The 22385-nt window shown below is 37.6% G+C and overlaps 1 protein-coding gene across 3 annotated transcripts in view; it reads left to right on the top strand.

Annotated features, from left to right (window-relative positions):
• The first annotated feature begins 7 nt into the window (after positions 1 to 7).
• Positions 8 to 22385, top strand: part of UBE4B (ubiquitination factor E4B) — a 41708-nt gene continuing 19330 nt past the window's right edge. For 2 of the 3 annotated variants that reach the window (XM_010577340.1, XM_010577339.1), the window contains exons 1-9: positions 8 to 181; positions 6178 to 6364; positions 11153 to 11288; positions 11841 to 11928; positions 14202 to 14346; positions 15157 to 15385; positions 15849 to 16259; positions 20564 to 20705; positions 21218 to 21318. In XM_010577340.1, coding sequence (XP_010575642.1) covers positions 158 to 181; positions 6178 to 6364; positions 11153 to 11288; positions 11841 to 11928; positions 14202 to 14346; positions 15157 to 15385; positions 15849 to 16259; positions 20564 to 20705; positions 21218 to 21318 — 1463 coding nt within the window. In that variant the 5' untranslated portion in view covers positions 8 to 157. The remainder of the gene's footprint in view (positions 182 to 6177; positions 6365 to 11152; positions 11289 to 11840; positions 11929 to 14201; positions 14347 to 15156; positions 15386 to 15848; positions 16260 to 20563; positions 20706 to 21217; positions 21319 to 22385) is intronic. The other variant, XM_010577341.1, reaches the window with a different exon arrangement.

Here is a 22385-nt window from a genome sequence, read left to right as displayed (position 1 = left end):
CGGCAGCCGGCGGGCGAGGCGCGGCGCGGCCGCCCCGGAGATGCCCTTGTGAGGCGCCCCCGGGGGGTAGAGGCGACAGGAGAGCGCTTCCTCGGAACTGCCCCTCGGCGGGGCGGAGGAAAGCGCCCTCCCTCCGTTCACCATTAAGAGGAAGGCGATGGAGGAGCTGAGCGCGGATGAGGTGAGTCTGTGGGCCGCGGGGCCTGAGGGGGCGGGCGGGCCCCACAGCGGGGAGAGGGCGCCGGGGCCGTTCCTGGGCCCTTTTCCTGACCCCGAGGAGAAACCTGGATGTGGGAAGGAGCGTTACTGAGGCGCTCTGCCTTCGCCCGGTGCCTGTGCTCGGTGGTTTTCGTGGTCCCCCGTGCTGTCCCTGACCTGCGACCCCCTGGCTGACCGATGGGGTTGAATTGCTTGTCTCCGGGTTAATTGTTTGTTCTCTGCTTCCATCTGCCAGGTAGTCTTTGTCTGGAGGATGTCTCCGTTCTGTGTTCAACACTAGGCGCTTTATATGTTCTCTGTGTGTGACTTAAAAAAAAACCTTACTTTTTAACATCATAAAACACTTAAAATCTTGCTTTCTCAGACTCTTTGCTGAGAAGCAAGGGAGGTGTGTGTGTGTGATCTTGTATTTAATATCATTTCTTCTTGAAACAGTTTGAAACAGGCTTGCCAGTTTTCTGATGCTTCCTTTGATTTACTTTTTTTAATTTATTCAACCTCTTGCTCTTTCACTTAAGAGTTATACGTGTTATGTTGTGATTGACACACATCTGATGTGGAATAATGTGAACTGTTTCTTCCTTTTAAAGGGTGGTGTTTTCCTTTTATTTTTTTTTTTTAAATATACAGTAAGATCTTATGTTTTGCTCACATACTGGAGGACTCAAATGAATCCTGTCACGGTACTAATCAGGATATAGGGAGTTTTCCACTGTCCCAATGTAATGCCCAAATCATGTACAACTTTAAATCTTCCCTCATCTCTTTAATATTTTCACATTAAAGTGTATTGTATACATATAAAGTGTATTGTGTTGGGCCAGCTGCAGCATGGGCTCATTGCTGTATTTATACTGCAGGGAAGATCAAAAGAAGTTATTTTTGTTCTGTGCCATATCTTACGGCAGGATTGTAGAGCAAGGTGGCTGCTGTTGTCACTCAGATTTGTATTCCAAAAAGTTAAGATGTTTTTGATTATGTTGTATATAATGATTGAGCAGTCCTACTGTGTTGCAGCAGGAACTAGGAGGAAATACTTCATGCTGTTTACTTGATGAAGGTCCTCATACTCTATGGAAGCATTAAAAAGAGTACAATTTTCATGTTGGGGAGAGTGGGGTAGGTTGCTAGTGTTAATTTCTACTGTGAAAAGGGATCTCTAATTTTATAGGTGTATTTCATGAGTACTTTGTTTACATGCAATTCTTCTGATTGTTAAATTGCATCTGATTATGAGGTGTTTTGTGATTAATTTCAGAATTATTTAACCTATGTAAGCTTGTTTGTGTCACTGCTTCAGCAAATTACTGACATCATCAAAACCACTGCATCATGGAACTGAGGCTGCAGAAAATGAGTTCTCCAGTAGGGACTCATCTACCTTTTCTGGCAAAATGTTTGTCACAAGTGACTCAAGGTTTTCCATGTCTTTCCAGTACAGTTCAGCCAGGACTAAAGCGGACTGGTCTTTTAGGTGATTGCTTGAGACAAACTTAATCTTATATCATTTTAAGAGAGTCACGCTGTCACTTTTTATTGTTAATGGATACCTCGTTGTAAAGTTGGAGCCAAGTCTGTTGTAATATTCCTTCACATCTCCACTTTATTGTTACTTGGCGCAGTGGACCCTAGATCAGAGGTGGACTGTATGGTCAAATAGCCTTCTAAAACACGTTATATGTGACTTCTATCTGATTCAAACTTTATCTGGCAGTGACTGAAGGCAAAAACCCACTTAAATAAAGCTGAAATTAATTGTAAGCCTCTTGTAGATTAGATTATCTTCTTGTATCAAACCATAATTAAGTATAACATTAACAGATTGTGACTTGAAGATACAATTTATAATGGCTTTGGGAGTATAGGATATATTTTAGTTTCAAGAAGATATTTTCCACTGGTATCAGCAATGTCTTTCACTGAAATTTTCTCAGTGTTTACTTTGTTGAAGCACTAGAAGTTGTCATTCACTCCAGACCATACTAAAATCTTTAGGAGGCGAAAAAATTCCCTTTTAACGTGTGAATTTTAGTACAAGTGATAGGTAGCACAAGATGGGAATAGGGACTGCATAGAAAAAAGCAGAATCAAGCCAAATGTGGCATAAAGTCAGAAAGAATGATGTGAACTTAGCATCTTCTAACATCTACATGATTTTTGAGTAGTTTAGAGTAGTGTTTTCTGAGCATAGAACATGACCAGTGTCACCACAAAATGAAGCATTTCTTAAACCAATTTAAAACATTCTAATCAATACAAGAAAAATAAAACTATCCATTCAAATTACCCTTTATTGTACAGATTTGGAACTCCTCTACAGTTATGGTAGAATAAAAAACTTCATTAGAGCCTCACTAAGCAGTTGCCACTAAAGCATATGTGGATACAAATTTTTTTTTTTTAACTGAGAGTGCATGAGCCTGAGGGACCAGTCTTCCTGGTTATATCTTTATTGGTCTGCTGCAAAATTAAATAATCAGTTAACGGGTTTTAACAGGGTGCTATTTTTACATTGTTTGTTGTAGTGTCTCCAGCTAACAGCTTTTAAGTCCAGTAAGATCAAAAATGTATTTCTGAAAACTACTATTCAAAGACATAGTCCAGATGTGTACAGCAAAAACTGTTCTAATTAAAAAACAGTGTGCTTTTTCCATTCAACTGATTAGATTTTCTTTTTTTTAATTAACCTTTTAAACTGTATATTATGGAGTTGTGCTCTGTAGGGAAGATGGGCATTGTTTGTTCCATAGCCTATGCAGTAATTAGTACCAAATAACTTGTCACTGTCAGGTAATACAATGATACCTAACAGCTTTGTCATTTGTCACGATTGCAAGTACTTATTGCTGAAATCAAGGGTTGGGTATTATTGAGGTACCCTAAACTTTCCTAAGAAGTATTTTAAAAAACTCAGCCGTGTGTTTCTTCATGGTAATTTGGAGAGTCATTCAGTCTGAAAGGAGAATAGGTCACTTTGAACTCCCACGGTTCTAACATATGTTATTTTTGCTATGTGAAGGCAACAGGTTGGGGCCTCATTTGTGCCTAGCATTGCGCAAACAAGCTACTGTCTTCTGAGTCCCCATGTTGTGCCCTGAGCATAAAGCCTATCTTCCCTTGTCTTGATGCTGTTTAGTCTTAAGGCACACTTAGTCTTAAGTCTTCCCTTTAGTCTTAAGGGAATTAACTGGATAGAGTGTGTGCATCAGTTTTATGCTGTATTCTCAAACTTCTCTTTCAGCCTGCACCTTTGCCTTTCTAGCATAATATCTTTGTTTCTCCCCTTTTTTCTCTCTTATTGAAAACTTTCTAATCTTCAGATCAAATCTCAGATTTCTGTGATAATTTAAGTAAACTTAGAGGAACATGGCAACTCAGGGTGTCTAAGAACGAAATCTGGTCCGTTAACAATTGCTAAATGTATCCTCAGTTGTGAAAGCTGTCTCTGTTAGTGGAAAAAATATTCAGAGTTTATTTATATTTTAATGTTAATTTGTTCAGCAATAAGGAAGATAAGTATAATTTGCCTATCATCCTTAAAGGGGTAGGGAGAAATCTTGTATTAGTTTTAATTGCAATATCTTATGTAAAAACAGCTTGGTGTCTGTGCAGATTTCTTTGTTCCATGCCCTTTCCAGAATTTTTTTTCAGGGCAGGTTACAGTCTGGGGGATTGGTCCGTAAGAAACATGGGTGGTTGATGGACTAAGAGTGACAAATACAAGGCAGAAAGTTTGTCTTGGTGTCCTCCTATTTCAACAGCGGCAATTGCAGCTGGTGTTGATGTAGCTTTGGCATTGATCTAGCCTAGCACTGTAGGTGAAGGAATGCTGAGTGGCACAAGTGACCTCAGTTATCTGCTTGAAACTGGGAGATGATGAAGAGAAGTTTTGTGCAGATCATACCTTGTGAGGGATATGACCTTGATTGAGTAACTAATGTTTGACTGTATTTGAGAATAAATTGATAAATATATTTATTATTACCTATGCCTTTTTCTGCTCACATATTTCCTTCCTAACATCAGATTTGGACTAGCTAACAAGAATTAATATGAACAGTTGTGGAAAAGTTTCATAGCAATTTATTTTTCTTGCATTTTACGTAATTAATCTTCATCTTTCTCCCTCAGCCACTTCTGAATATATGGGCTGTTTGTGTGTGTGTTTGGTTTTTTTTTTTTTCTCCATTCCTCCCTGCCATTCCTTTATCTGGAAAACATGGTTATAGATCAGCTGAATGGTAAGGAAACAGCTTTTAAAACTTCACAATTCAACCCCCTAATTAAAAGAGATTTCAATTCAGCTAGGTTGTTTTACTGATAATATTTTTAGTACAGCTTTGTGAGCTATGAACACTGTTTTGACTTCAGCAACAGGGTAAATGGGTATGGGGACGTGTAGCTGACACTTTCTCAGATATGCTTCTGAGGAGTGAGGTAGTTCTGTAGTTTTTTTCAGAGAAGCAGCTGAAAAATTAAGATGTAAGATAGAAGTGGAGAAAAATTGAAGATACTTTAAAAAAAAATTTTTGGAGACCCTAGTATGTACAGCTTCTACTTATGGCAAAGCTAAACAATTTATGCAATAAGCTCCCCTATTTTGCTTGACAAGGAGGAGGGAATAAGATGTTCTAATCGTAGCCTTTTTTTGTCTTCAGAAAAAAAAAATAGAATTTCTAGCTGCCTTCCATGTTCATGTGGTGACACATGTCATGGAGGGAGATGTAGTTCCAGACACTGTTTTCCCACAGTTTTTGAAGTCTGATTTAATTTGCTCTGTTCTTCCTGTTGGAGTAGGTTTCACAGGCCATTAAATGACTACAGTAATGTAGCATAGACATTGACTTGACACAAATCTTTTGTTCGCTCTTTCACTTGCTTGGCAGTTCTTTAGGATTATGCGCAGAAATGAAAACTGATACATTCCATGCAATGCTTGAGTATCATAATACAAAGAGAGAATAACATGAATTGTTTATTTTTGCAGGGAGTGGACACCATCAAATTATGATACTTTTATTTTGTGCCAGGCCTATTTTGAGCTAAAGGTGTAAGCTTTAGGAACAGATCCTCTGAGACAGCTTGTGATAATAAATAATTTCTTTTCTGTTTTTCATTTATGCTTCAGGTGAAACTTGAAGCAGTTACAAATTATGAATTTTATAAGTTCTATTTTGTCTATTTAATTCTCAAGTATAATATTAGTGTTATGCGATCACATACTAATTCTAATAACTAGGTTCATAAGTTTCCTGAAGTTGGATTTTGAAGGCAGGTGCTTCCCTGTCTTACTAGTAATGTGCAAAAACTGTTTTTTAAATTCTGTGTGGTGGAATGTCTCTAGGTGATGAGAGGATGTTGTTTACTGTCTGTCTTTACTTCTCAAGATGCTTCTGTCCAGCAGTTGAGTTGCATCTTTTTAGTGTTGCAGGTTTATTTCAGATAAACTTGGACAGCAGTCTTTAATAACTTTCAACTGGATCTTCTTTAGCACGGGTGTTTTTATTAGTATTATGTGGTGTGAAATTAAGGCAAAGGTCATATTCATATTGTCCCTTTTATCAGATTAATGCTGTTTGTTTCATCAAATGCCAAAATAAATGGGGAGGAGTGTTATAGGGTTTGAAATCGCTGAGCAGTAGAAGTTTAACTTGTCTTACGCAACCGTTTGAGGGACAAACACGGTGTTCTCCAGCGCAAATGGTTTTCCAAGGCAGCAAATACATACTTAAAATCTAAACATCAAGGGTATTTTAGTGTTGTCATGCAGAACAGAGAAATGGCAGTGAGACTCAGCTCCATGTAGCAGGTCATCAAGCAAAGTTTCTATATTTGCGGTTTCACAGGAGTGAATACCCCTGCTGTGTAGGAGTGCCAAAGGGCAACAATGGGATGCGTGTGCATACGTACGTGCAAACGAACTTGTTTATTTGCTATTATTTTATTTCCTTTGTGCAGATTCGTCGAAGGCGCCTTGCTCGGTTGGCAGGTGGACCATCTTCCCAGCCTACTACACCGCTTACATCACCGCAGAGAGAGACCCCACCTGGACCACCTGTAGTAGCACCAGCCCCGGGGCCATCCCATAGTCTAGGCCTAAATGTCCATAGCATGACCCCAGCTACCTCTCCAATTGGTGCATCAGGTAGGCTGGCATGTTAGGAAAAAAAATTATTATTGGATGTCTACTGGAAGTTATTATGCAACTCCTTATCTTTAGAACATAAACACTATTATTGGTGTTATTTCTGCTAGTACTAAAAATAATTTTCAGAAAGAAACAGCCTAAAATGATGAATGAAAGTACTTTTTGTTTTCTTTTTCCAAGTAATTGGTTAGATACAATTGTTTTCCAGGTATCAGTAAACTAATGGCGTTTAAAATACGGGTTACCAAAGCTTGAAGTTTGTAATACAGTTTAATATTACAAAATATTATAAAAAAGAAAACTGATCTGTCAAGGAGACAGGAAAAAAGCCTTTTCAGTCTTGCAACACAGGTTTTTATTGATTGATTTCTAGGTACAATTTAGCAATCAGTCCCAAGTTCATTTTTGATCTTTAATTACTAGCATTTGGCACAACTAAAAATAGTAGGCTGTGACTGTGTGTTGCCAACATAAGAATAAAGTATTTGCTTTCTCCTTTGTATTACTTTGCCAATTTCACTATTTACTGGAGTGAATACAAGTAGAATATTTACAGATGGTATTTATTTCAGAAGATACAAGCAATGCCTCATCTGCTTGCTTTGTAGAGAGGTGAAGACAATATTCTTATATGTAATACCACTTTTGACCTGAAAAAATAATAATTTTGATTTCAAGTTGGATATCTTGGAAATCAAAACAAATTGGCATATTTTCCACTATTGTGATCTTTATCTGAAAACTTAAATTGTTTTGCATGTTGTGTTACTAAGAGGTTGACAAAACGCATCTCAAAACAGATGTCAATATTGTTTTAAACAGGTTTTCAATATCATAGAATCACTTAGGTTGGAAAAGGCCCTTAAGATCATTGAATCCAACTGTTTGATGTCCTTATATTGAGGCACCCAAAACTGCACACAGTGCTCGAGGGGATTTCTAATAATTTGATAGAAATAATATTTTTTTCCAATGCTCTTGATAAGCATGTGGGATACTTTATCTGTTTACCCATTTGCTTTCTGAAACTTGATGTTTTTCCCTTTGGCAAGTACCGTAATTTACAAGCTTAAATCTTGTTATTTAATTACAGTGCTGTTCTGAAATACCTAGAAGTGACTCCTTCCTGCTTATTTTGTTGCCTTGTATCCAAAGCAGGACAGAGAAAAAGCTATCAAAAGCATTTCCTGAGAAAAGCTCATTGCAGATGGAATTTAACACTGTGTATTGTCCTCATGATTATAGACACCAACCCAGAAGCTAAGGTGACTTTTTTTTTCCAGAACAGTGCAGAGGTTACTTAGTGTTTTTAGTCGGCTTGTGGTTACATGACTGCTTTTAACCCATCTTAGGTCTGATCCTTGCCGAAAGGAGTATTTCTCACTGTCTCTTCCTCTGTTGTCCTTAGCAACTGTATGGTGAGGTGGATCATGGACTTAATCCAGGTGAAAACTAACACAGGAAAAGTGGTTAGTTTTCAAATAGATGAGGTCCTGATCCATCTTACTGTACAACTGTATAAACAATAATGCCAACAGAGGAGGAGGTGTGGAAACGTGTACTTGAAGGTAGAAATGTTCATGTATTGGCAGACACATTTATCATGGTTTGAAGTGGTCAGATAGCTAAGACCTTAGAACTTCTGTTTTAAGAATTCATCTATCTGCACTGGACAGTACGTAATTACACAGACTAGATTGATTGCAGCAATTTAATAATGCGTGTCTTTTTCTCACCAGGGTAAGAGATATGGTTAAATTGGGGAATAGATCAGGAAAAAATGTTCACAACTAATTATCTGCTGTAATTATTTAGCATAAATGAAGACTCGGCTAATGCGGTGTGGTTTGCAGGAAGGAGTTCTCTTGAGCAGTAGGCTAAAATGACTGCAGAGGATTTTAATTCATTTGGACATAACAGAGAGCCCCAGCAGAATAGTATCCTTGTAAAGCATCCATTTTTATAAGAAGTTGCATATCATGGTGAGATCAGACTTACACATCAAATTCATGGAAAGTATGATCATTATTTTGTATGTGTTTTGAAAATATTTTGGAGAGCCTAAAACCCGTGTATCAATGACAGACACACATACTGAGTGTGCGGTCTTCATAATTTTTGCATGTCTCTGTATGCTATTGTGTTTCCTTTTTTTTTTTTTTTTTAAGGAAAACTGGAACTTAGTGTGTTGGGTATTTTATTGTATACCTGATTCAGTGAAGTATAGATGATGGAAGTAAATTCTGGAAGATTTGTTGTGAAAAGGTGGTAGGTAGGGCGGTTTGTTTGAAGAGGCCTGTTAATGAGTGCTGCAGCATAACTGTTAAAGTACGTTTTCTTGGCAGTGGGAGTAAGACCCCAAGGGAATGTAGAACAAAGCACTTCACCCTGGTAAGCCATGTTTGCTCTAGTCTCTTTATCCACTGACTTAGCTAGCTTTTTCTTTAGGAAGAGGAAGGACTCAAGGAGGACTGACTCTCTATAATTGGTGATGTACTGAAGGAAAACAAGGCTGTAACTGGGATATATTAAATCAGTGACATGGTGGAATACCCTGCTGAAGTCAGCCTTCCCCTGCCATGGACAGCATATTTCTGCTGGGTGTTATCTCTCTAGGGAAGCTACATCATTGAAGTTCAGCTTTGCAAAGTTGCTTTTATTTAACCTGATTGACCTAAGCAACTCTGTTCAGTTCAGATAGTATACTTGATATTTCTATATCCTTGGTTTTGTGGAGAGACTGTACTAGGCTTTGGGCCTGTGCCTTGCACAAGGACTTTCAGTGTCAAAGCTAAATGCATCACCAAAATTCCAGGACTGGAGGAAATAGCCATTTAGAACTGAAATGGAGTTTTTCTTGACATTTTCCTGCTTCCTAGGTGAGATCTTTTGCAGACATTAATGTTGGCACATAGGTGGTTAAGTGAAATCTAACTTTTCTTGGAGGATCTTGGTTCCTATCTCTATTCTTCTTTTCATACTGAAAACTTAATGGGCTCAATGTTGTTTGAATGTTGTTTATGAATGAATGATAATACCTAGCTATAGCCCTAAAGTTACTAACCAAAGCATAGACGCTTCGAACAAAACTGAGTAAAATTTAGATTAGCAAGTATTTTGTGATATGTGCAAGTTACATATGCATTCTGTGTTCTCCTCCTATATCTTAGAGTGCTTTTACATATCTTCAGTTATAGAATATAGGTGTTTGGACAATCTGCTTGTTAAATTTCTTTTTGAATACCAGTGCAGATTAATTTTACCTCACACATCTTTTCCACTTTTTATTTGAAGATCTGAGTGTTTCCTGGATAATGACCAATTTGCAGCCTAATATAAGGAGTTAAATATAAACTTTTTATACCCAGGGAAGTAAAACAGGAGTTTCAAAGCAGTAGAATGAAGCAACTTTTCCCCCCTCTTGTGCTGAATATCTAGTTGTTCTTCAGCAAACTGTCTTCTAAATGTGATTTTTCTGCCTTCTGTAGTTTTGTTCCTGTAAAATCAATTGTTTCAAGACCTGGAAAAGCTTTGGGAAAGGTGCTTGAAAACAAACAGCTTGTGTCAAAGAGCATAATCCTGATTTGTTCTGTTTTGCTGCTGCCACTGCTAACTTCAGAATGTGTTGCCGCCATAAATGCAGGACAAGCTTGCACTTTTCAGTAGTAACACTGAAACACAGCCAGTGGTGGAATTTAAAAATAGGTTGTCGATCTGGTTTTATGCTTCTCACCTGAAACCTAGTACTGTTTGGGCAATGTCTTGTAAACGGCAGTCAAAAGAACCCAAAGGAGTGAAATTCACTGCTGCTTTCTTCTTGAACGGATGAATAATACCTTTTTTCCTACTTCTTCTAGGAGTCTGTTTACTGACATGCAAATAACTGATATTGCTAAAACTACAGTTGCAGCTTGCAATTAATGCTACTTTATTATAAATCATGACTTCAAACAGTGTCACTAGGCACAGATTTTAAGAATAGACTACACTTAAGAGCCGTCTTAATTTAGATGTTTGTAGAACTCGTTCAACTTCCGTTGTTATTGAATGCAAGGCTGCTTCTGGATTATTTGGAATTATATGCATATAACTTTCCTCCTACCATCCTAGTATCTACCACTTCTCTGAAGAAGTCTTTGTTGCAAAGTGAAAGTCTTCATTGCATCTGTTCATATCCTGATGCTCATCAGCTGTGCTCCAAAGCCATTATATTGCTCTCCATTTGCTGGTGTTGCACTCAGTGCATGTTGTTAGGACTTCTTGGATGCTTATTCTATTCTTGTGGAGGAGGAAAAGTACTGATCATTTCCTAGTAAATTGTGGGAGGTTTTGTGGGAAGACTATCAGAACTCAGATTTGTCCTGTATCCTCACCCAAGTTACCTCTGTTGTAATGACCCAGTGTGAAGTCTTATTCTGGTAGGACAGACTTTAGAGGGGCTTTGACAAAGTTTTAAGGTAGTGTACAGAGCAATCTTACCAGAGATCAGTTTGCTAGTGCTTTTTTTTTTTTTATGGGAGTGAATCTCTGAGCACTTTATGGGTGCAAATTTAGTTTTGTTCTCTGTGTTGTATTGCAGGTAAGCATTCCTATATTGCTGCTACAAGGGGAGGTGGAAAATGTGATTATTTGTAGTCAGATGTGAATATTATTAACATTTATTTCCTAATGCATTACTAAGAATGGTTAAGAGCTGTATTGAAAAACCTTTCCTTTTCCATCCAAATAATTGTGTAGTGCCTTCTCATCTCTGTAGTAGTAATCTTGGTGGTGCCTTTTCTCTAGGAGTAGCCCACCGAAGCCAGAGCAGCGAAGGAGTGAGTTCACTCAGCAGTTCTCCATCTAACAGCCTTGAAACACAATCTCAGTCTCTCTCTCGGTCTCAGAGCATGGATATTGATAGTGTCTCCTGTGAGAAAAGGTAAAAAATGCAGCTTGTATGAGCCGGCAAATACTGTGCCATGCTAATCATCAAAATCACTTACATGGGAAAATATTCTGCCATTTCTCACTTACAGCTGTGTTAATGCAATAGAGTTTAATGCTTAAATATGACACACTGTTTAGACGACTGTAATGCTTTTTCTAGTCTGGTTTTAATGGGAATTCATGACCTAAAGTGATAAAAGACAAAGCATTATCTTATACATTAAGTGATGAGCGTGTCTGGTGGGGATAATTCAGCTACTCTGTTTAAAAAAGAAAAGGTTATGGAATGTGATAGCTGTGTAGTTTGTATTGCCTGCTGAAAAAAATTAAGAATTGTGTTTCTTGAATTCAAAATAAATGTGATATGAGAAGCATTTATCAATTAGTGATTTTAATTGCTCTTTGTGCATATGGCTGTTCCTGTTGCATTGGTTTTTCTCTGCTGCTTCTACTTGAGGTGACGCTCCTTCAGTCAGCATCTTACAGAGCACTGTCTGTGACTTTCTACAAGTTAATGGCTGCCTTCTCTTATTTCCACTTACAGCATGTCCCAAGTAGATGTGGATTCAGGAATTGAAAACATGGAGGTTGATGAGAATGATCGCAGAGAGAAAAGGAGTCTGACGGATAAGGTTAGTCTGTTTTATGTTGGCTGGATGGAGGAGTGATGCAAAGTTTCAGCTTGCAGTGAGTTCAGTTATCTCCATATTTTGAATACGTGCTCTTGAGAGGATGGAACTAGCCCTCATATGTCATTTGTGAACAATTTCTTCATTGCATTTCCTCATTAAAATTTGTGGGAAGGAAAAAAAGGCAAAACTTCCAATATCAAAGCTGCATTTCAATTGTCTCACATTGGTTTGTGAACTCTGAAGAAAATGTTTTTGTTATATATCCTACAATGAAGTGACCTGTTAATGCCCAGATCTGTTTTTTTTTTTTAATATGGAGTAGGCCTGAAGAAATATTTCTGAAGACACTTCTGAAGATTGTTGCAGCTTATTTGTATAGCATTTAGAGGTCTGCTAACAAAGTACTGCTTCAAATGTTATGTGTGCTGAAGTAATGCTATGTAGTAAGGTTTTCTTAATATTACAAGAAAATAAATAAGAATATTTAGCCATCAAGGTTTAGACAGGTGGTAGAATCCTTTATAGTAGAAAAAGAAAGGAACAAAGCTCTCATTCACTCCTAAAATTGTCCTCTTTGATTTTAAGGCCCATGTGAAATAAAGCCATAAAGAAATGGGACATCAGTGTAGTGAAGTTTCTACAACAGTTCTTGCAGTGCTCATTAGATGTCTTTGTTTATTCCTGCACTGTCAGTAATAAGGTCAGTTGGTAAAAGCCTGGCTTAAAGCCATGTAGCAATAACCCTGCCGCAGAATCCTTTCCAGTCAATTCCTAGCTGCAAATCAGTCAGTCGGACAGCTTGCATTGTGGTACTATGAAATAAATAGCTTGAAATCAAGGACAATCTTGAAGTGGGTGGGGGGAGAGCAGTGGAAAGTAAAATAAAGCTTTGCAAACTTGGTTCAATTCCTTTTACTCATTTGGAGATACCAGAAAGTTAAGTGGACAGGAGACAGGATAGTCCTCATTTATGAGCAAAAGATTTTCTTGCTTGGTTTTCTGCATTGGAAATGGTGTCTGTAATAAAGCCTTCTTTGCAGAAATAGGCAGGGGAAGTAGAAGTGCTTGAAAACAGTAGAATACTACTAGAGTGATTAATGCAACGAAAATATATTAATGTGCCAAAATTTATGGTTTATTAAATGATTTGAGGGAAAGCTTTTGTAGAGGGTACAGTGTTGTTACCTGGTGGCCTTTATGAGGTCTCAAATTTAAAAGGGAAGAAGGGAGCTTTTTAGTGGCAACCTGCATTTTGTTCTTCCTCATTGACTTATTTTTCTAAAAGAAAAAAGTATTAACTATCTCAATAAGTATGATACATAGCAGTACAATGTGCACTTGTATTAGTCAAATATCAGAAGTTTGTTTTTTGTCTAGTAAATATCTACAACTCTTGCAGGAGAGCTCTTGCAGGAAAATAGCCTTGAAGCTAAAACTTTCCCATCTTTGAAACTCTATGCAGCTGAATTGTTTGTGTATTATGTTGCTTTTACAGTGTTGGTAGAAGAGTGTAGGGGAGGTCAGTTACGTTGCTGGCTTGTCGTGTGTGTTTTGGAAATGTTTTTAAATGCTACCTCTCCTCATATTGCAGGGCTAATTACTTGAGTTTTATTTGTTTGTATTCCACCATTTTTTCAGGTGTACACTCAAAGCTGCCTTAGGATTGTAAGAGCCCTCCCATTTAACCTTTGCTAGCCTCTGTATACGGTAGCATTCTTTTTAGAGAAAGTAGTTTTTCATTTTGAGCACAGTTTACATAATGTTCCTTTTTTGGAAGAAAGGGGAACGAAGCAAATTCTTGAGTCTTTTGTCCTGTCTTGACTTCATTCAAGTGAAAGATGTCTTTATCTTGGGCAAAGATTTGAAAGCAGGAAAGACTTGGGGAAGCTCACTCCTTCCTGTGCTTTTTTTACAAGAAACTCTTAAATCCCAAATTAATTCCTTAAAGCAGACATCATAGGTATGTTGGTTAAATTTCCCTTCTTAGTGTACTGTTTTCAAATGTGTTTTGGGAATTTGCTTCCTACTGGATGTATTTCTGCTACTACTAAGCTATTCTGCATCTCTTGTGTTTCTTTAGGGTTTTTTTCCAAATACATTTTGGCAAATACATCTGTATTCCTTCATAAGTATACAAAATCTACCATTAAGAGTTAGTTTGAAGCAATTTAAAGAAGACCTGCATCTGATTGTGAATTGTGACTTGACTAATACCATTGCAAATAAGTTGAATTTTTGTTTTGTTTTGGTTTTTTTAACCCTTCCCAACCAAGGAACCTCTGTCTGGGTCTGAAGTATCTGAGGAGCAAGCTTTACAGCTGGTCTGTAAGATCTTCAGAGTCTCTTGGAAGGACCGAGACAGAGATGTTATCTTCCTGAATTCACTCTCTGCCCAGTTTAAGCAGAACCCAAAGGAAGGTGGGTATCTGAACAGATTGTTTCAGTTGAGTGGCGTGTTCCCTACTCTTATTTTTAGCTTTTTGCTACAATGCCAGAGCTACCTACTTGTGGTCTTTGCTTGATTTCAACACCTGCTATCAGCAGATGTAGCAGGAAATGGAATCCCCAAAAAGCAACATGGGATCAAGCTCCTGTTTTAGTCAATTGCTGTGCTCTTGTTGGTTATGTTTTCTGTTGTCAAACTAGTATGCTGATATTGCAGTGTTGCTGGATGTTATTTTTATTTTTTTTAGGAACCTTTTACTGACTTAATGGGTTGTCTTGCATCATAATAGATACTTAGCAGTTAATTTGATAAGCTAAGAATTCCTGATTATTTTATATAACAAATTATATTTTGTACGTCAGCTATGAGATATGACCAAATAAAAATTGTTATTTTATGTGTGGGCATATGTGGCATGGGGGGTATGTGTGCACGTGTTTTTCCTTTCTTTATGACACAGCTTGCCCAACTCAACAGCAGTGTGGGAAAATGAGAGGAACAGACAAGACAACTTCAATAATCAACAATAACAACATTAGGTCATCTATGATATTTTGTACTTTCCATAAAAGTTATATTTTTGTGTAGTTGTAATTTCAGAACCTAGTTAATATAGACAGAGTGATAGTTATAAATGTTTTTGCCAAAAGCAGCACTTAATTCACAGAATTGAATTACTGTCCTTCTTAGTTGAAATCTTTGATAATGTTTACATCTCTGACTAATGCGTAGATGAAGGCAGTAGGTGAGGGTACTAACTCTCTTTTTTTTATCCTTAACAGTGTTTTCAGATTTTAAGGACTTGATCGGGCAGATTTTGATGGAAGTGCTGATGATGTCCACCCAGTCAAGGGATGAAAACCCATTTGCTAGCCTGACAGCTACATCACAACCAATTGCTGCAGCTGCCCGGTCTCCTGACAGAAACCTGATTTTAAACATGGGCTCTAACCCAGGAAGCAGCCCAATGTTCTGTAATGTGGGCTCCTTTGGTTCCAGTTCATTATCCAGGTGACTTCTGATTATAACTGAATACTGATTTCACTTGAATATTGATTGATAGACTGGAGGAGAGAGTGGCATAGAAATGTCCCAAGACCAATAAATAGACTAGATTTTTAAAATTCTTCACTCTTTTTCATGTTAATATCTCTCCATTTCACCATTTTTATTACATTGCCATGGCTAGAAGTGTATTTGATAAGTTAAAGCCATGTAGCTCATTCTTTCTGAGAAATATCCCTAACTTGCATCAGTGAAGGCTATGACTCTTTAACTTAACAGTGTGTAGATTGTGACATAGTTTTATTCAACATTAGTAAAAAGGAATAATGAGTGTGAGCTGCAGAATTATTTCTGCAGAGTCATCAGAAGGGCAAGGGCTTCTCTTGCTCATTTTATCTTTTTTACCCTTTTTCTGCATATCCTAAATCATTGCTTTTTTTTTTTTCTTTTTCCCCTGAAACTGGTTTAGTCTCTATGGGACTAGTCCAGCTCCTACTACCAATTTCACAAGCTATGTACCAATGACTGGTTCATCTCTTACCCCACCAGCCAGTTCAGTTGCTGTTACATCTGTGCCTTCCATTACTGTCAGCTCTCACCTCACAGCAACAAGCCTTTCTGGGATGCAGCCTTCCTCTCCGAGGTACCGGCCATACACTGTTGCCCATTCTGGAGGCTTTTCAGCTTCTTCCAGCCCACGTTCCTTGAATATTTCCATCCCATCTAGTTCACCAAGTCCTCCAGCCATGGCTGCTAGCCCTCCAGCCATGCCAGTCATCACATCCAGACAGAGACCCGCAACAATGGGTCCGCCTTTGTTTACTGCTTCACCCAGTACCTTGCGCAGGCGTTCTTCTTTACTGAACAGGATTCCTTCTAGGTATTTCATGAGAACAAAAGAGTGTGTTTAATGTGTGCTGTGCAGGGTGTGGCATAATCGTGCAATTTGGAAGAACTTATGTTTGTGCTGAGCTCACCCTACTTACCCTGAGTTGATTTCTGCATTTTGGTTTGTTCTAATATGCTGACCTCCTAACAAGCCATCTTTGCCAAAATGTTAAACCTGCTTTCTGCGAGATTTTGGAGTGTAATGTAATTACTTTAAAGGTAGCAATATTGTTTTAATTTCCTCCTCTTCTTACAACCATTCCAGTTAAAACTATTAGCTTTCTGTTCAGTTGCTACTGCTGGATAGTAAACCAAACAGACCTCCTGCTTTGAAATCAATTTTCTCATTAGGGCTTTAGTTGATTTGTTGAAAGCTGTTACTTGCTGGACTGTGTTAGATTTGATTCCCTAGTGCATAGATGTAAATTACAGATTAGCCTATTTCAGTATGCCAGGCCGAGTACTACTGCATTTTCTCTGTTGGCTGCTCCTGGAATCTCCAGTCCCTGCAGGAGGGAGAAAGGAGCATGCAAGGTTTTGAGATGACTGCTTTAAAGTTCAGTAGCTTAGAATTTTAATATTTACTATTAGGTTATGTCTAAACACTCTTACTTCAGCCATAATTTTTATTAGGTCTCAAAAATTCTTTTTAAATTTTTGGTTTGTGAACATGTGGTGTTCTGATATGTGAATAAATTGTAGTAGTGTAACAGAGCATGTTAGTATAGCCTTGGTTTTACTAACATGGAGTTATCCATTGTTTGCATGTTTAGAGAGTATGATTTTTGAGAGACTTACAAAGAAAAGCTACCATTTACTTTTTCTTTTGGCTTAAAAAATCTGATGGCCTTTTTCATTTTTGTTGTGGTAGTATATACGACAACCCTTTCTCCCTCCTCCTTCTTGCCGTTTCTGATGTGTCTGAGGACAGTAGTGATGAAGAAAATGAAGATGATGATTTTTCTTGTGTCCAGTTTGGGTCCAGGTATTGGAGAAAGAGAACGTAACCTGCATGTTTGGTTGCTTAGGAACTAACAGTCTGTGTAGTGCCAAGCGTTCTTCAAAGTAACTTGGGAAATTACTAAAGCCTAGGAGATGACTTGGATGGGTTTTTAAGATGGCATATAAACATGTATAACGAATGCTAGTTAGTCAGCTCTTTTTAAGAGATGACTAAGATAAAGTAAATGTTAATCATACTGCCTTGTAGGTTTAATGAGCATGGTTTCTGAAATGATGTTTCAGTGGAACTCCTCATTGGCTATATGCGTAGAAGGAATATTATTCACCCACGGTTGTATTTTTAAAAGTGGTACATCATGTGCATGTTTTCCTATCAAAAACTGGAAAAAGAGGACTAAGTTTAACATGTAGAGAAAGATAGAGTGGCAAACAGCCAGCTGATACAAACAGTATGACTTTGTTGAAGATTCATTGCTGCTTGACAGCTGAGGGTTGCTCCTCTAGCCTGTAAAGAAAATACACCTGAAAGTTTAAACTGGTCCTTTGACATTGTAAGTAGTAGAGGCTGATACAGTTGGAACAGCCGAGAATGGAGGGGGCAGAGCAGAATATTTTACTGTAGAACAGAGACTTAACAAATCATATAAGATATGGGAAAACAAAATGAGCATTGGTATTAGTGAGTTCTGTTTGGAAGCTAGCCAGATAGCTGTGCAAAGAAAACCTGTGGAACACTGGATATGCCAAGGAAAACAAAACTTTTGGAAATGTAAATGCGAGGTAGGATCTTCTCTAGTTTTACATTCCATTGCAGGGTAATGCTGCAATGTCTTGGCCAATACAAAAACCTTTTCCCCCCAAAATGCCCCATTCTTTTGCATTGACCCAAACTGGAGAAAGGAATAAATGTTTTATTTAAAAAGCATGTATTTTGGGAAGACTTTTCTGAAAAATGATACTACTCTAGTCTTGCTAGTATCCTGAACATTTTCTATGCGTATTCAGACCCCTGATTATGACTGATAGTAATTCTGAGGTGGCCTGAGGGCTGGCCATATAGCCTAATAGAGCCAGTTAGATTACAAATGTCTAAGCAAAACAAGATTAGAGTTTGAAAGACTACATGCATATTGAACAACTGGGAGGAAAAGAGTTCCTTCAAGACTTTCAGTCTACTTTGAAGTATTTTAGTTAACAGCAAAAGTCAGGGGAAATCTAATTGCTTGAGCCTTCTGAAACTAAGGTCAAGACTTTAAAAAGTATCTTGTGATGTCAGGGAATACCCAAAAACACTTGGTACGAGGTGATTTCTGTCCCCCCCAGCTTTTCTGTCTGTGATTGTTTCTGTGGTATGTTGAGACACTACTGCTGAAATCAGACTGTTAACTAGAAGGAAGACCTTCCAGTAGGATCTCCTCTTTTTCATTCCAGTCCAATTTCAGGAGAGTGAACTGGGTAACACAGGTTTAGGGTTTTTTGTGTACATGGAATTTAGGATTATTTTTCCCCACTGTTTTGTTTAATTTTTATCCTGTTGGCAATTTAATCCAAATGTTGGATTGAGTTGCAAAGCCTTTGGTAAGGGTTTCTCGGGCTGCTATGCTTCTGGAGCCTTAGTTTGTATATTATGTCCTGGCATTCAGCAGACAGCAGTAAGATGTTAGTTAAATTATAAACACCGTGACTGTACAATTACAGCACAACTTGCTTTCTGAAAATACCAAGGCATTCAATATGTGTATGAAGGATGTATGAGCTCTGCATTAGAATAATTTCAGTTATTGCTGCAGTAAAATCATTAAGAGAATGACCAACTGTAGTGGTAGTAGGGTTTTTTTTAGTATAAATTGGGCAATTTTTATGCTGAATGTGAGAAGTCAAGAGGTTTAAAAGAGAGACTATAGGAAAGAAAACGTGTATGATTTCATGGTTACCAAGTACTATTTTAATAGAGCTATGTTTTACATGGATTAGTTTTAACTGAATAACTGACAACAAATTTTGTCTGCTAAAGGGATTGCTGCTATTAGAAGTTATGTTTCTTAACGTGCTGAGCTACCAGATGCTTAGCAGTGATAACCTTTCCCTGATTTATTGGATGGACTGTAAAGCTTGCACAGTAGGTTTGTACAGCTTGATTATTAAAATGTAGATTATTTTACAGTTTAAAGGAAATGCCAGTTTTGGCACAGTTTGTAGTTTTATACATTTCTTTAAAAAGCTGCATTTAAGGAAACAAATACTCTTATCTTACAGTTTAAGATCTGGGGCCTATAAATTGGTCTGCATTTAAATCCACCCTGACTGTGCACAGACTTTTCTTTGAGGAATAGCAGCAGTAGGCCATCCACGTAATTGCTGGGGTTTTTTTAATTTCATTTACATAAAATGAATGTATCTTGTCTTAATTCCCTTCTGTAAAACAAGGATTTTGCTTTTAATTAGCTTTGCCAAGCTGTTATGTAGAGAAGAATTCTGTTGAGATAACAAGTCTGAGATTGAGAGTCAGGCGGTCTGTTCTCACTTTTGTATTTAATTCTCTCTTGCCTCAAGCATGTTTTTGTTTGTGTGGATTTAGTTTTCATGTTTACAATATCAATGTTTTCTTTCCTTCCCTTGAGGCTGTGCTACTTAATGAAATGGCATATTTACTGTAAGGGAATTGAAATGAACTGAGTTGAAATTAAATGATCTTTAATGTGTAAATTTTAAAAGGAAAAGTTGATTTTATGTATTGCCTCCTGTTTTGTTTGTTCTCCTTCCTTAGAATATATAAAGTGATTGTCTGTAGCCCTATCTATCAGCTAAGGTCTCATGTCTGCAGTGGGAAGATCTTAGCTTCCATGGGTTGGCTAGTGTTAACAGAGTTGGTGAAATTTCTACGGTTTTGAATGCTATATACAGAGACTGCAGAAACTGTGCAGAGGTCGCATCATGGCATGGAAGTGTTGTGATGTCCTGAGTGTCTGAACAGTTTTGATGTCAGGTGCAGCTTAAAGGCTGTTCATTTTCGGTGTTGCGATGCGAGAACAAGATATATTGATTCCCATTAGTCATGCACCTCCTTGCTGTCTTTCAGATACTTGTTCATATAATAAGATAATTGATTCTTTAGTCATGTTACAGTACAGCTGAACTTTGAGTTGGACAAGCTGTTAAATGGAGAGCTCTTCATAGATTACAGAGATGTTCTTAATTATGAAGCCATGTGTGTGATGGGATGGAGTCTTCAGAAAATTGACAGAGGAAGTCAAGAGTTCATGAATTACTTGATTGTGCACAAGCGAAGAACTGTACCTAATGCTTTGTTTCTTCTTTTTGTGTGTTTTAAAGTGTGGGAGGCTCTGGCAGCTCAAGTGTTTCTGATTCCTGCAGTGACCACTTCACCATTGAAAATTGTAAGGAGACAGAGATGCTGAACTACCTCATTGAGTGTTTTGACAGAGTTGGAATAGAGGAGAGAAAAGCACCAAAGGTATGTTTCAGATGAGTGAAGTTTTATCAGTGCTGTCACAGACGCTCCTTTTATTGTTTAGTGGAGAAAGTTGGTGAAAATCGATAGTTGTTTCTTGATGGCTTTGTTGTAGAAGTAAATTTATAGAATTTATAAGGTCCCTCTGACTCTTACTAATTCATAATATTTGAATCGCATATATGTTTTACATCTCTAAAATAAGCACTGTGTTAGAAACTGTCCTTCCTGTTTTGATCTACTGCATTTTATCCATGTTTATTCCATGCAAAACATACATTTGTGAGACCAGTTCCCTATCAGTTTTCTATATTCTGCTTTAAACTTTTGCTTGTGGGGAAGAACCAAATAACACTTTTCATATATATAATCTGAAAGGTTTTTAGCTGGAGTAGTGCTAATCTTAGTTTGCATATTACATTCAAACTGCATGAATAAAGAAATTTGTCATATTTCTTGTCTCTTCTGTCTCTGAATACTTCTAGTTTGTATTAAAATAACTTTATTTTTATCAGATGTGTAGCCAGCCAACAGTTAGCCAGTTACTGAGCAACATCCGATCACAGTGCATTTCACATGCTGCTTTGGTGCTACAGGGATCCTTAACACAACCAAGGTAAATACAGCTGATGTTAATCATGGAAGTTCGACTGTTCTGGGATTCTAGTTTTTTTCTTCTGAGGATTAGGTAAGAAAACTAAGATCAGTTGTTGGAGCAGGATAGATTTACGTGCCGGAGGAATAGTTTATTGTTTTACCCTTGGAGGCTATTGTTCCTGCTGATATGTTGGTGGAGAGCAGTTTAAGTGTTTTCTAATTGTGTTTGGGTAAAATCATCCAGGTTGATTTGAACAGTTTAAATGGGGGATCTGAGTTAACCAAGCTGTTTTTTCCCTTACCTCATGCATAAACTGTGTTACTTGCAGACTGTTGGGGTACTAGTCCTGTGAAAGTCAGTAACCAGTAGAGCTGCATCTAAGAAACAGTCTTATCAAAATGTGTAGCAAAAACTGCTGAACTGGCATAGCACCTGTTTATTTCTGAGTTTACCACAACAGGTTTGGTAATGTAAATCTGTGTGTAGACATTCTACACTACATCACAACTCTGAGATTGCAAGTGCAGTTGTTTCAACGGCATTTGTTTAACTAGCAGCCTGTTTAGCTGGGACAGTAAAAAGGTTTTTAAAATAGGATGTGTGACTTTTACTAAAATCTAATTCTGTATTTGTGTTTCCAAACAATACTTCTTTAAATAATCTTTAAAAGTGCACCAGTTCTCCACTGTGCTTTGAGAATAGTATTGTCTTTACCTGAACCAATGTTGACATTAAATTGAGTTTTATGTATGTAATAAGGGAAAAAAAGATACTTTTTTCAAAAATCCTAAGGACCAAAAATCCTAAGGAGCAATAGTAATGACTATATTAATTCAGTAAAGACTAATGTTGTGTTCTTTTCTTAATATGGAAAAACAAACATCAAAAAGTATTGTTCCTTCACTAGTTGAGCTTGAAGTTTTTTTTCATTAGAGAGGAGTAGAAGGGAGAATCAATTACTACACAGAAGCCATTATTTTCTTCCAGCCTCATTAAACTAAAGCGTGATGTTGGGAGCAGCATCTGTTTCAGAATAGCCTTTCCACTAGTAACTTGAGAAGACAAGGTTAGTTACTTATGAAAGG

This window comes from Haliaeetus leucocephalus, unplaced genomic scaffold (genome assembly GCF_000737465.1).
Source record: "Haliaeetus leucocephalus isolate CR32 unplaced genomic scaffold, Haliaeetus_leucocephalus-4.0 Scaffold556, whole genome shotgun sequence".
In the NCBI taxonomy this organism is placed as follows: Eukaryota; Metazoa; Chordata; class Aves; order Accipitriformes; family Accipitridae; genus Haliaeetus; species Haliaeetus leucocephalus.
The sequence above is the reverse complement of the archived record's forward strand: the minus strand, read 5'-3'. Positions and strand labels throughout refer to the sequence as shown.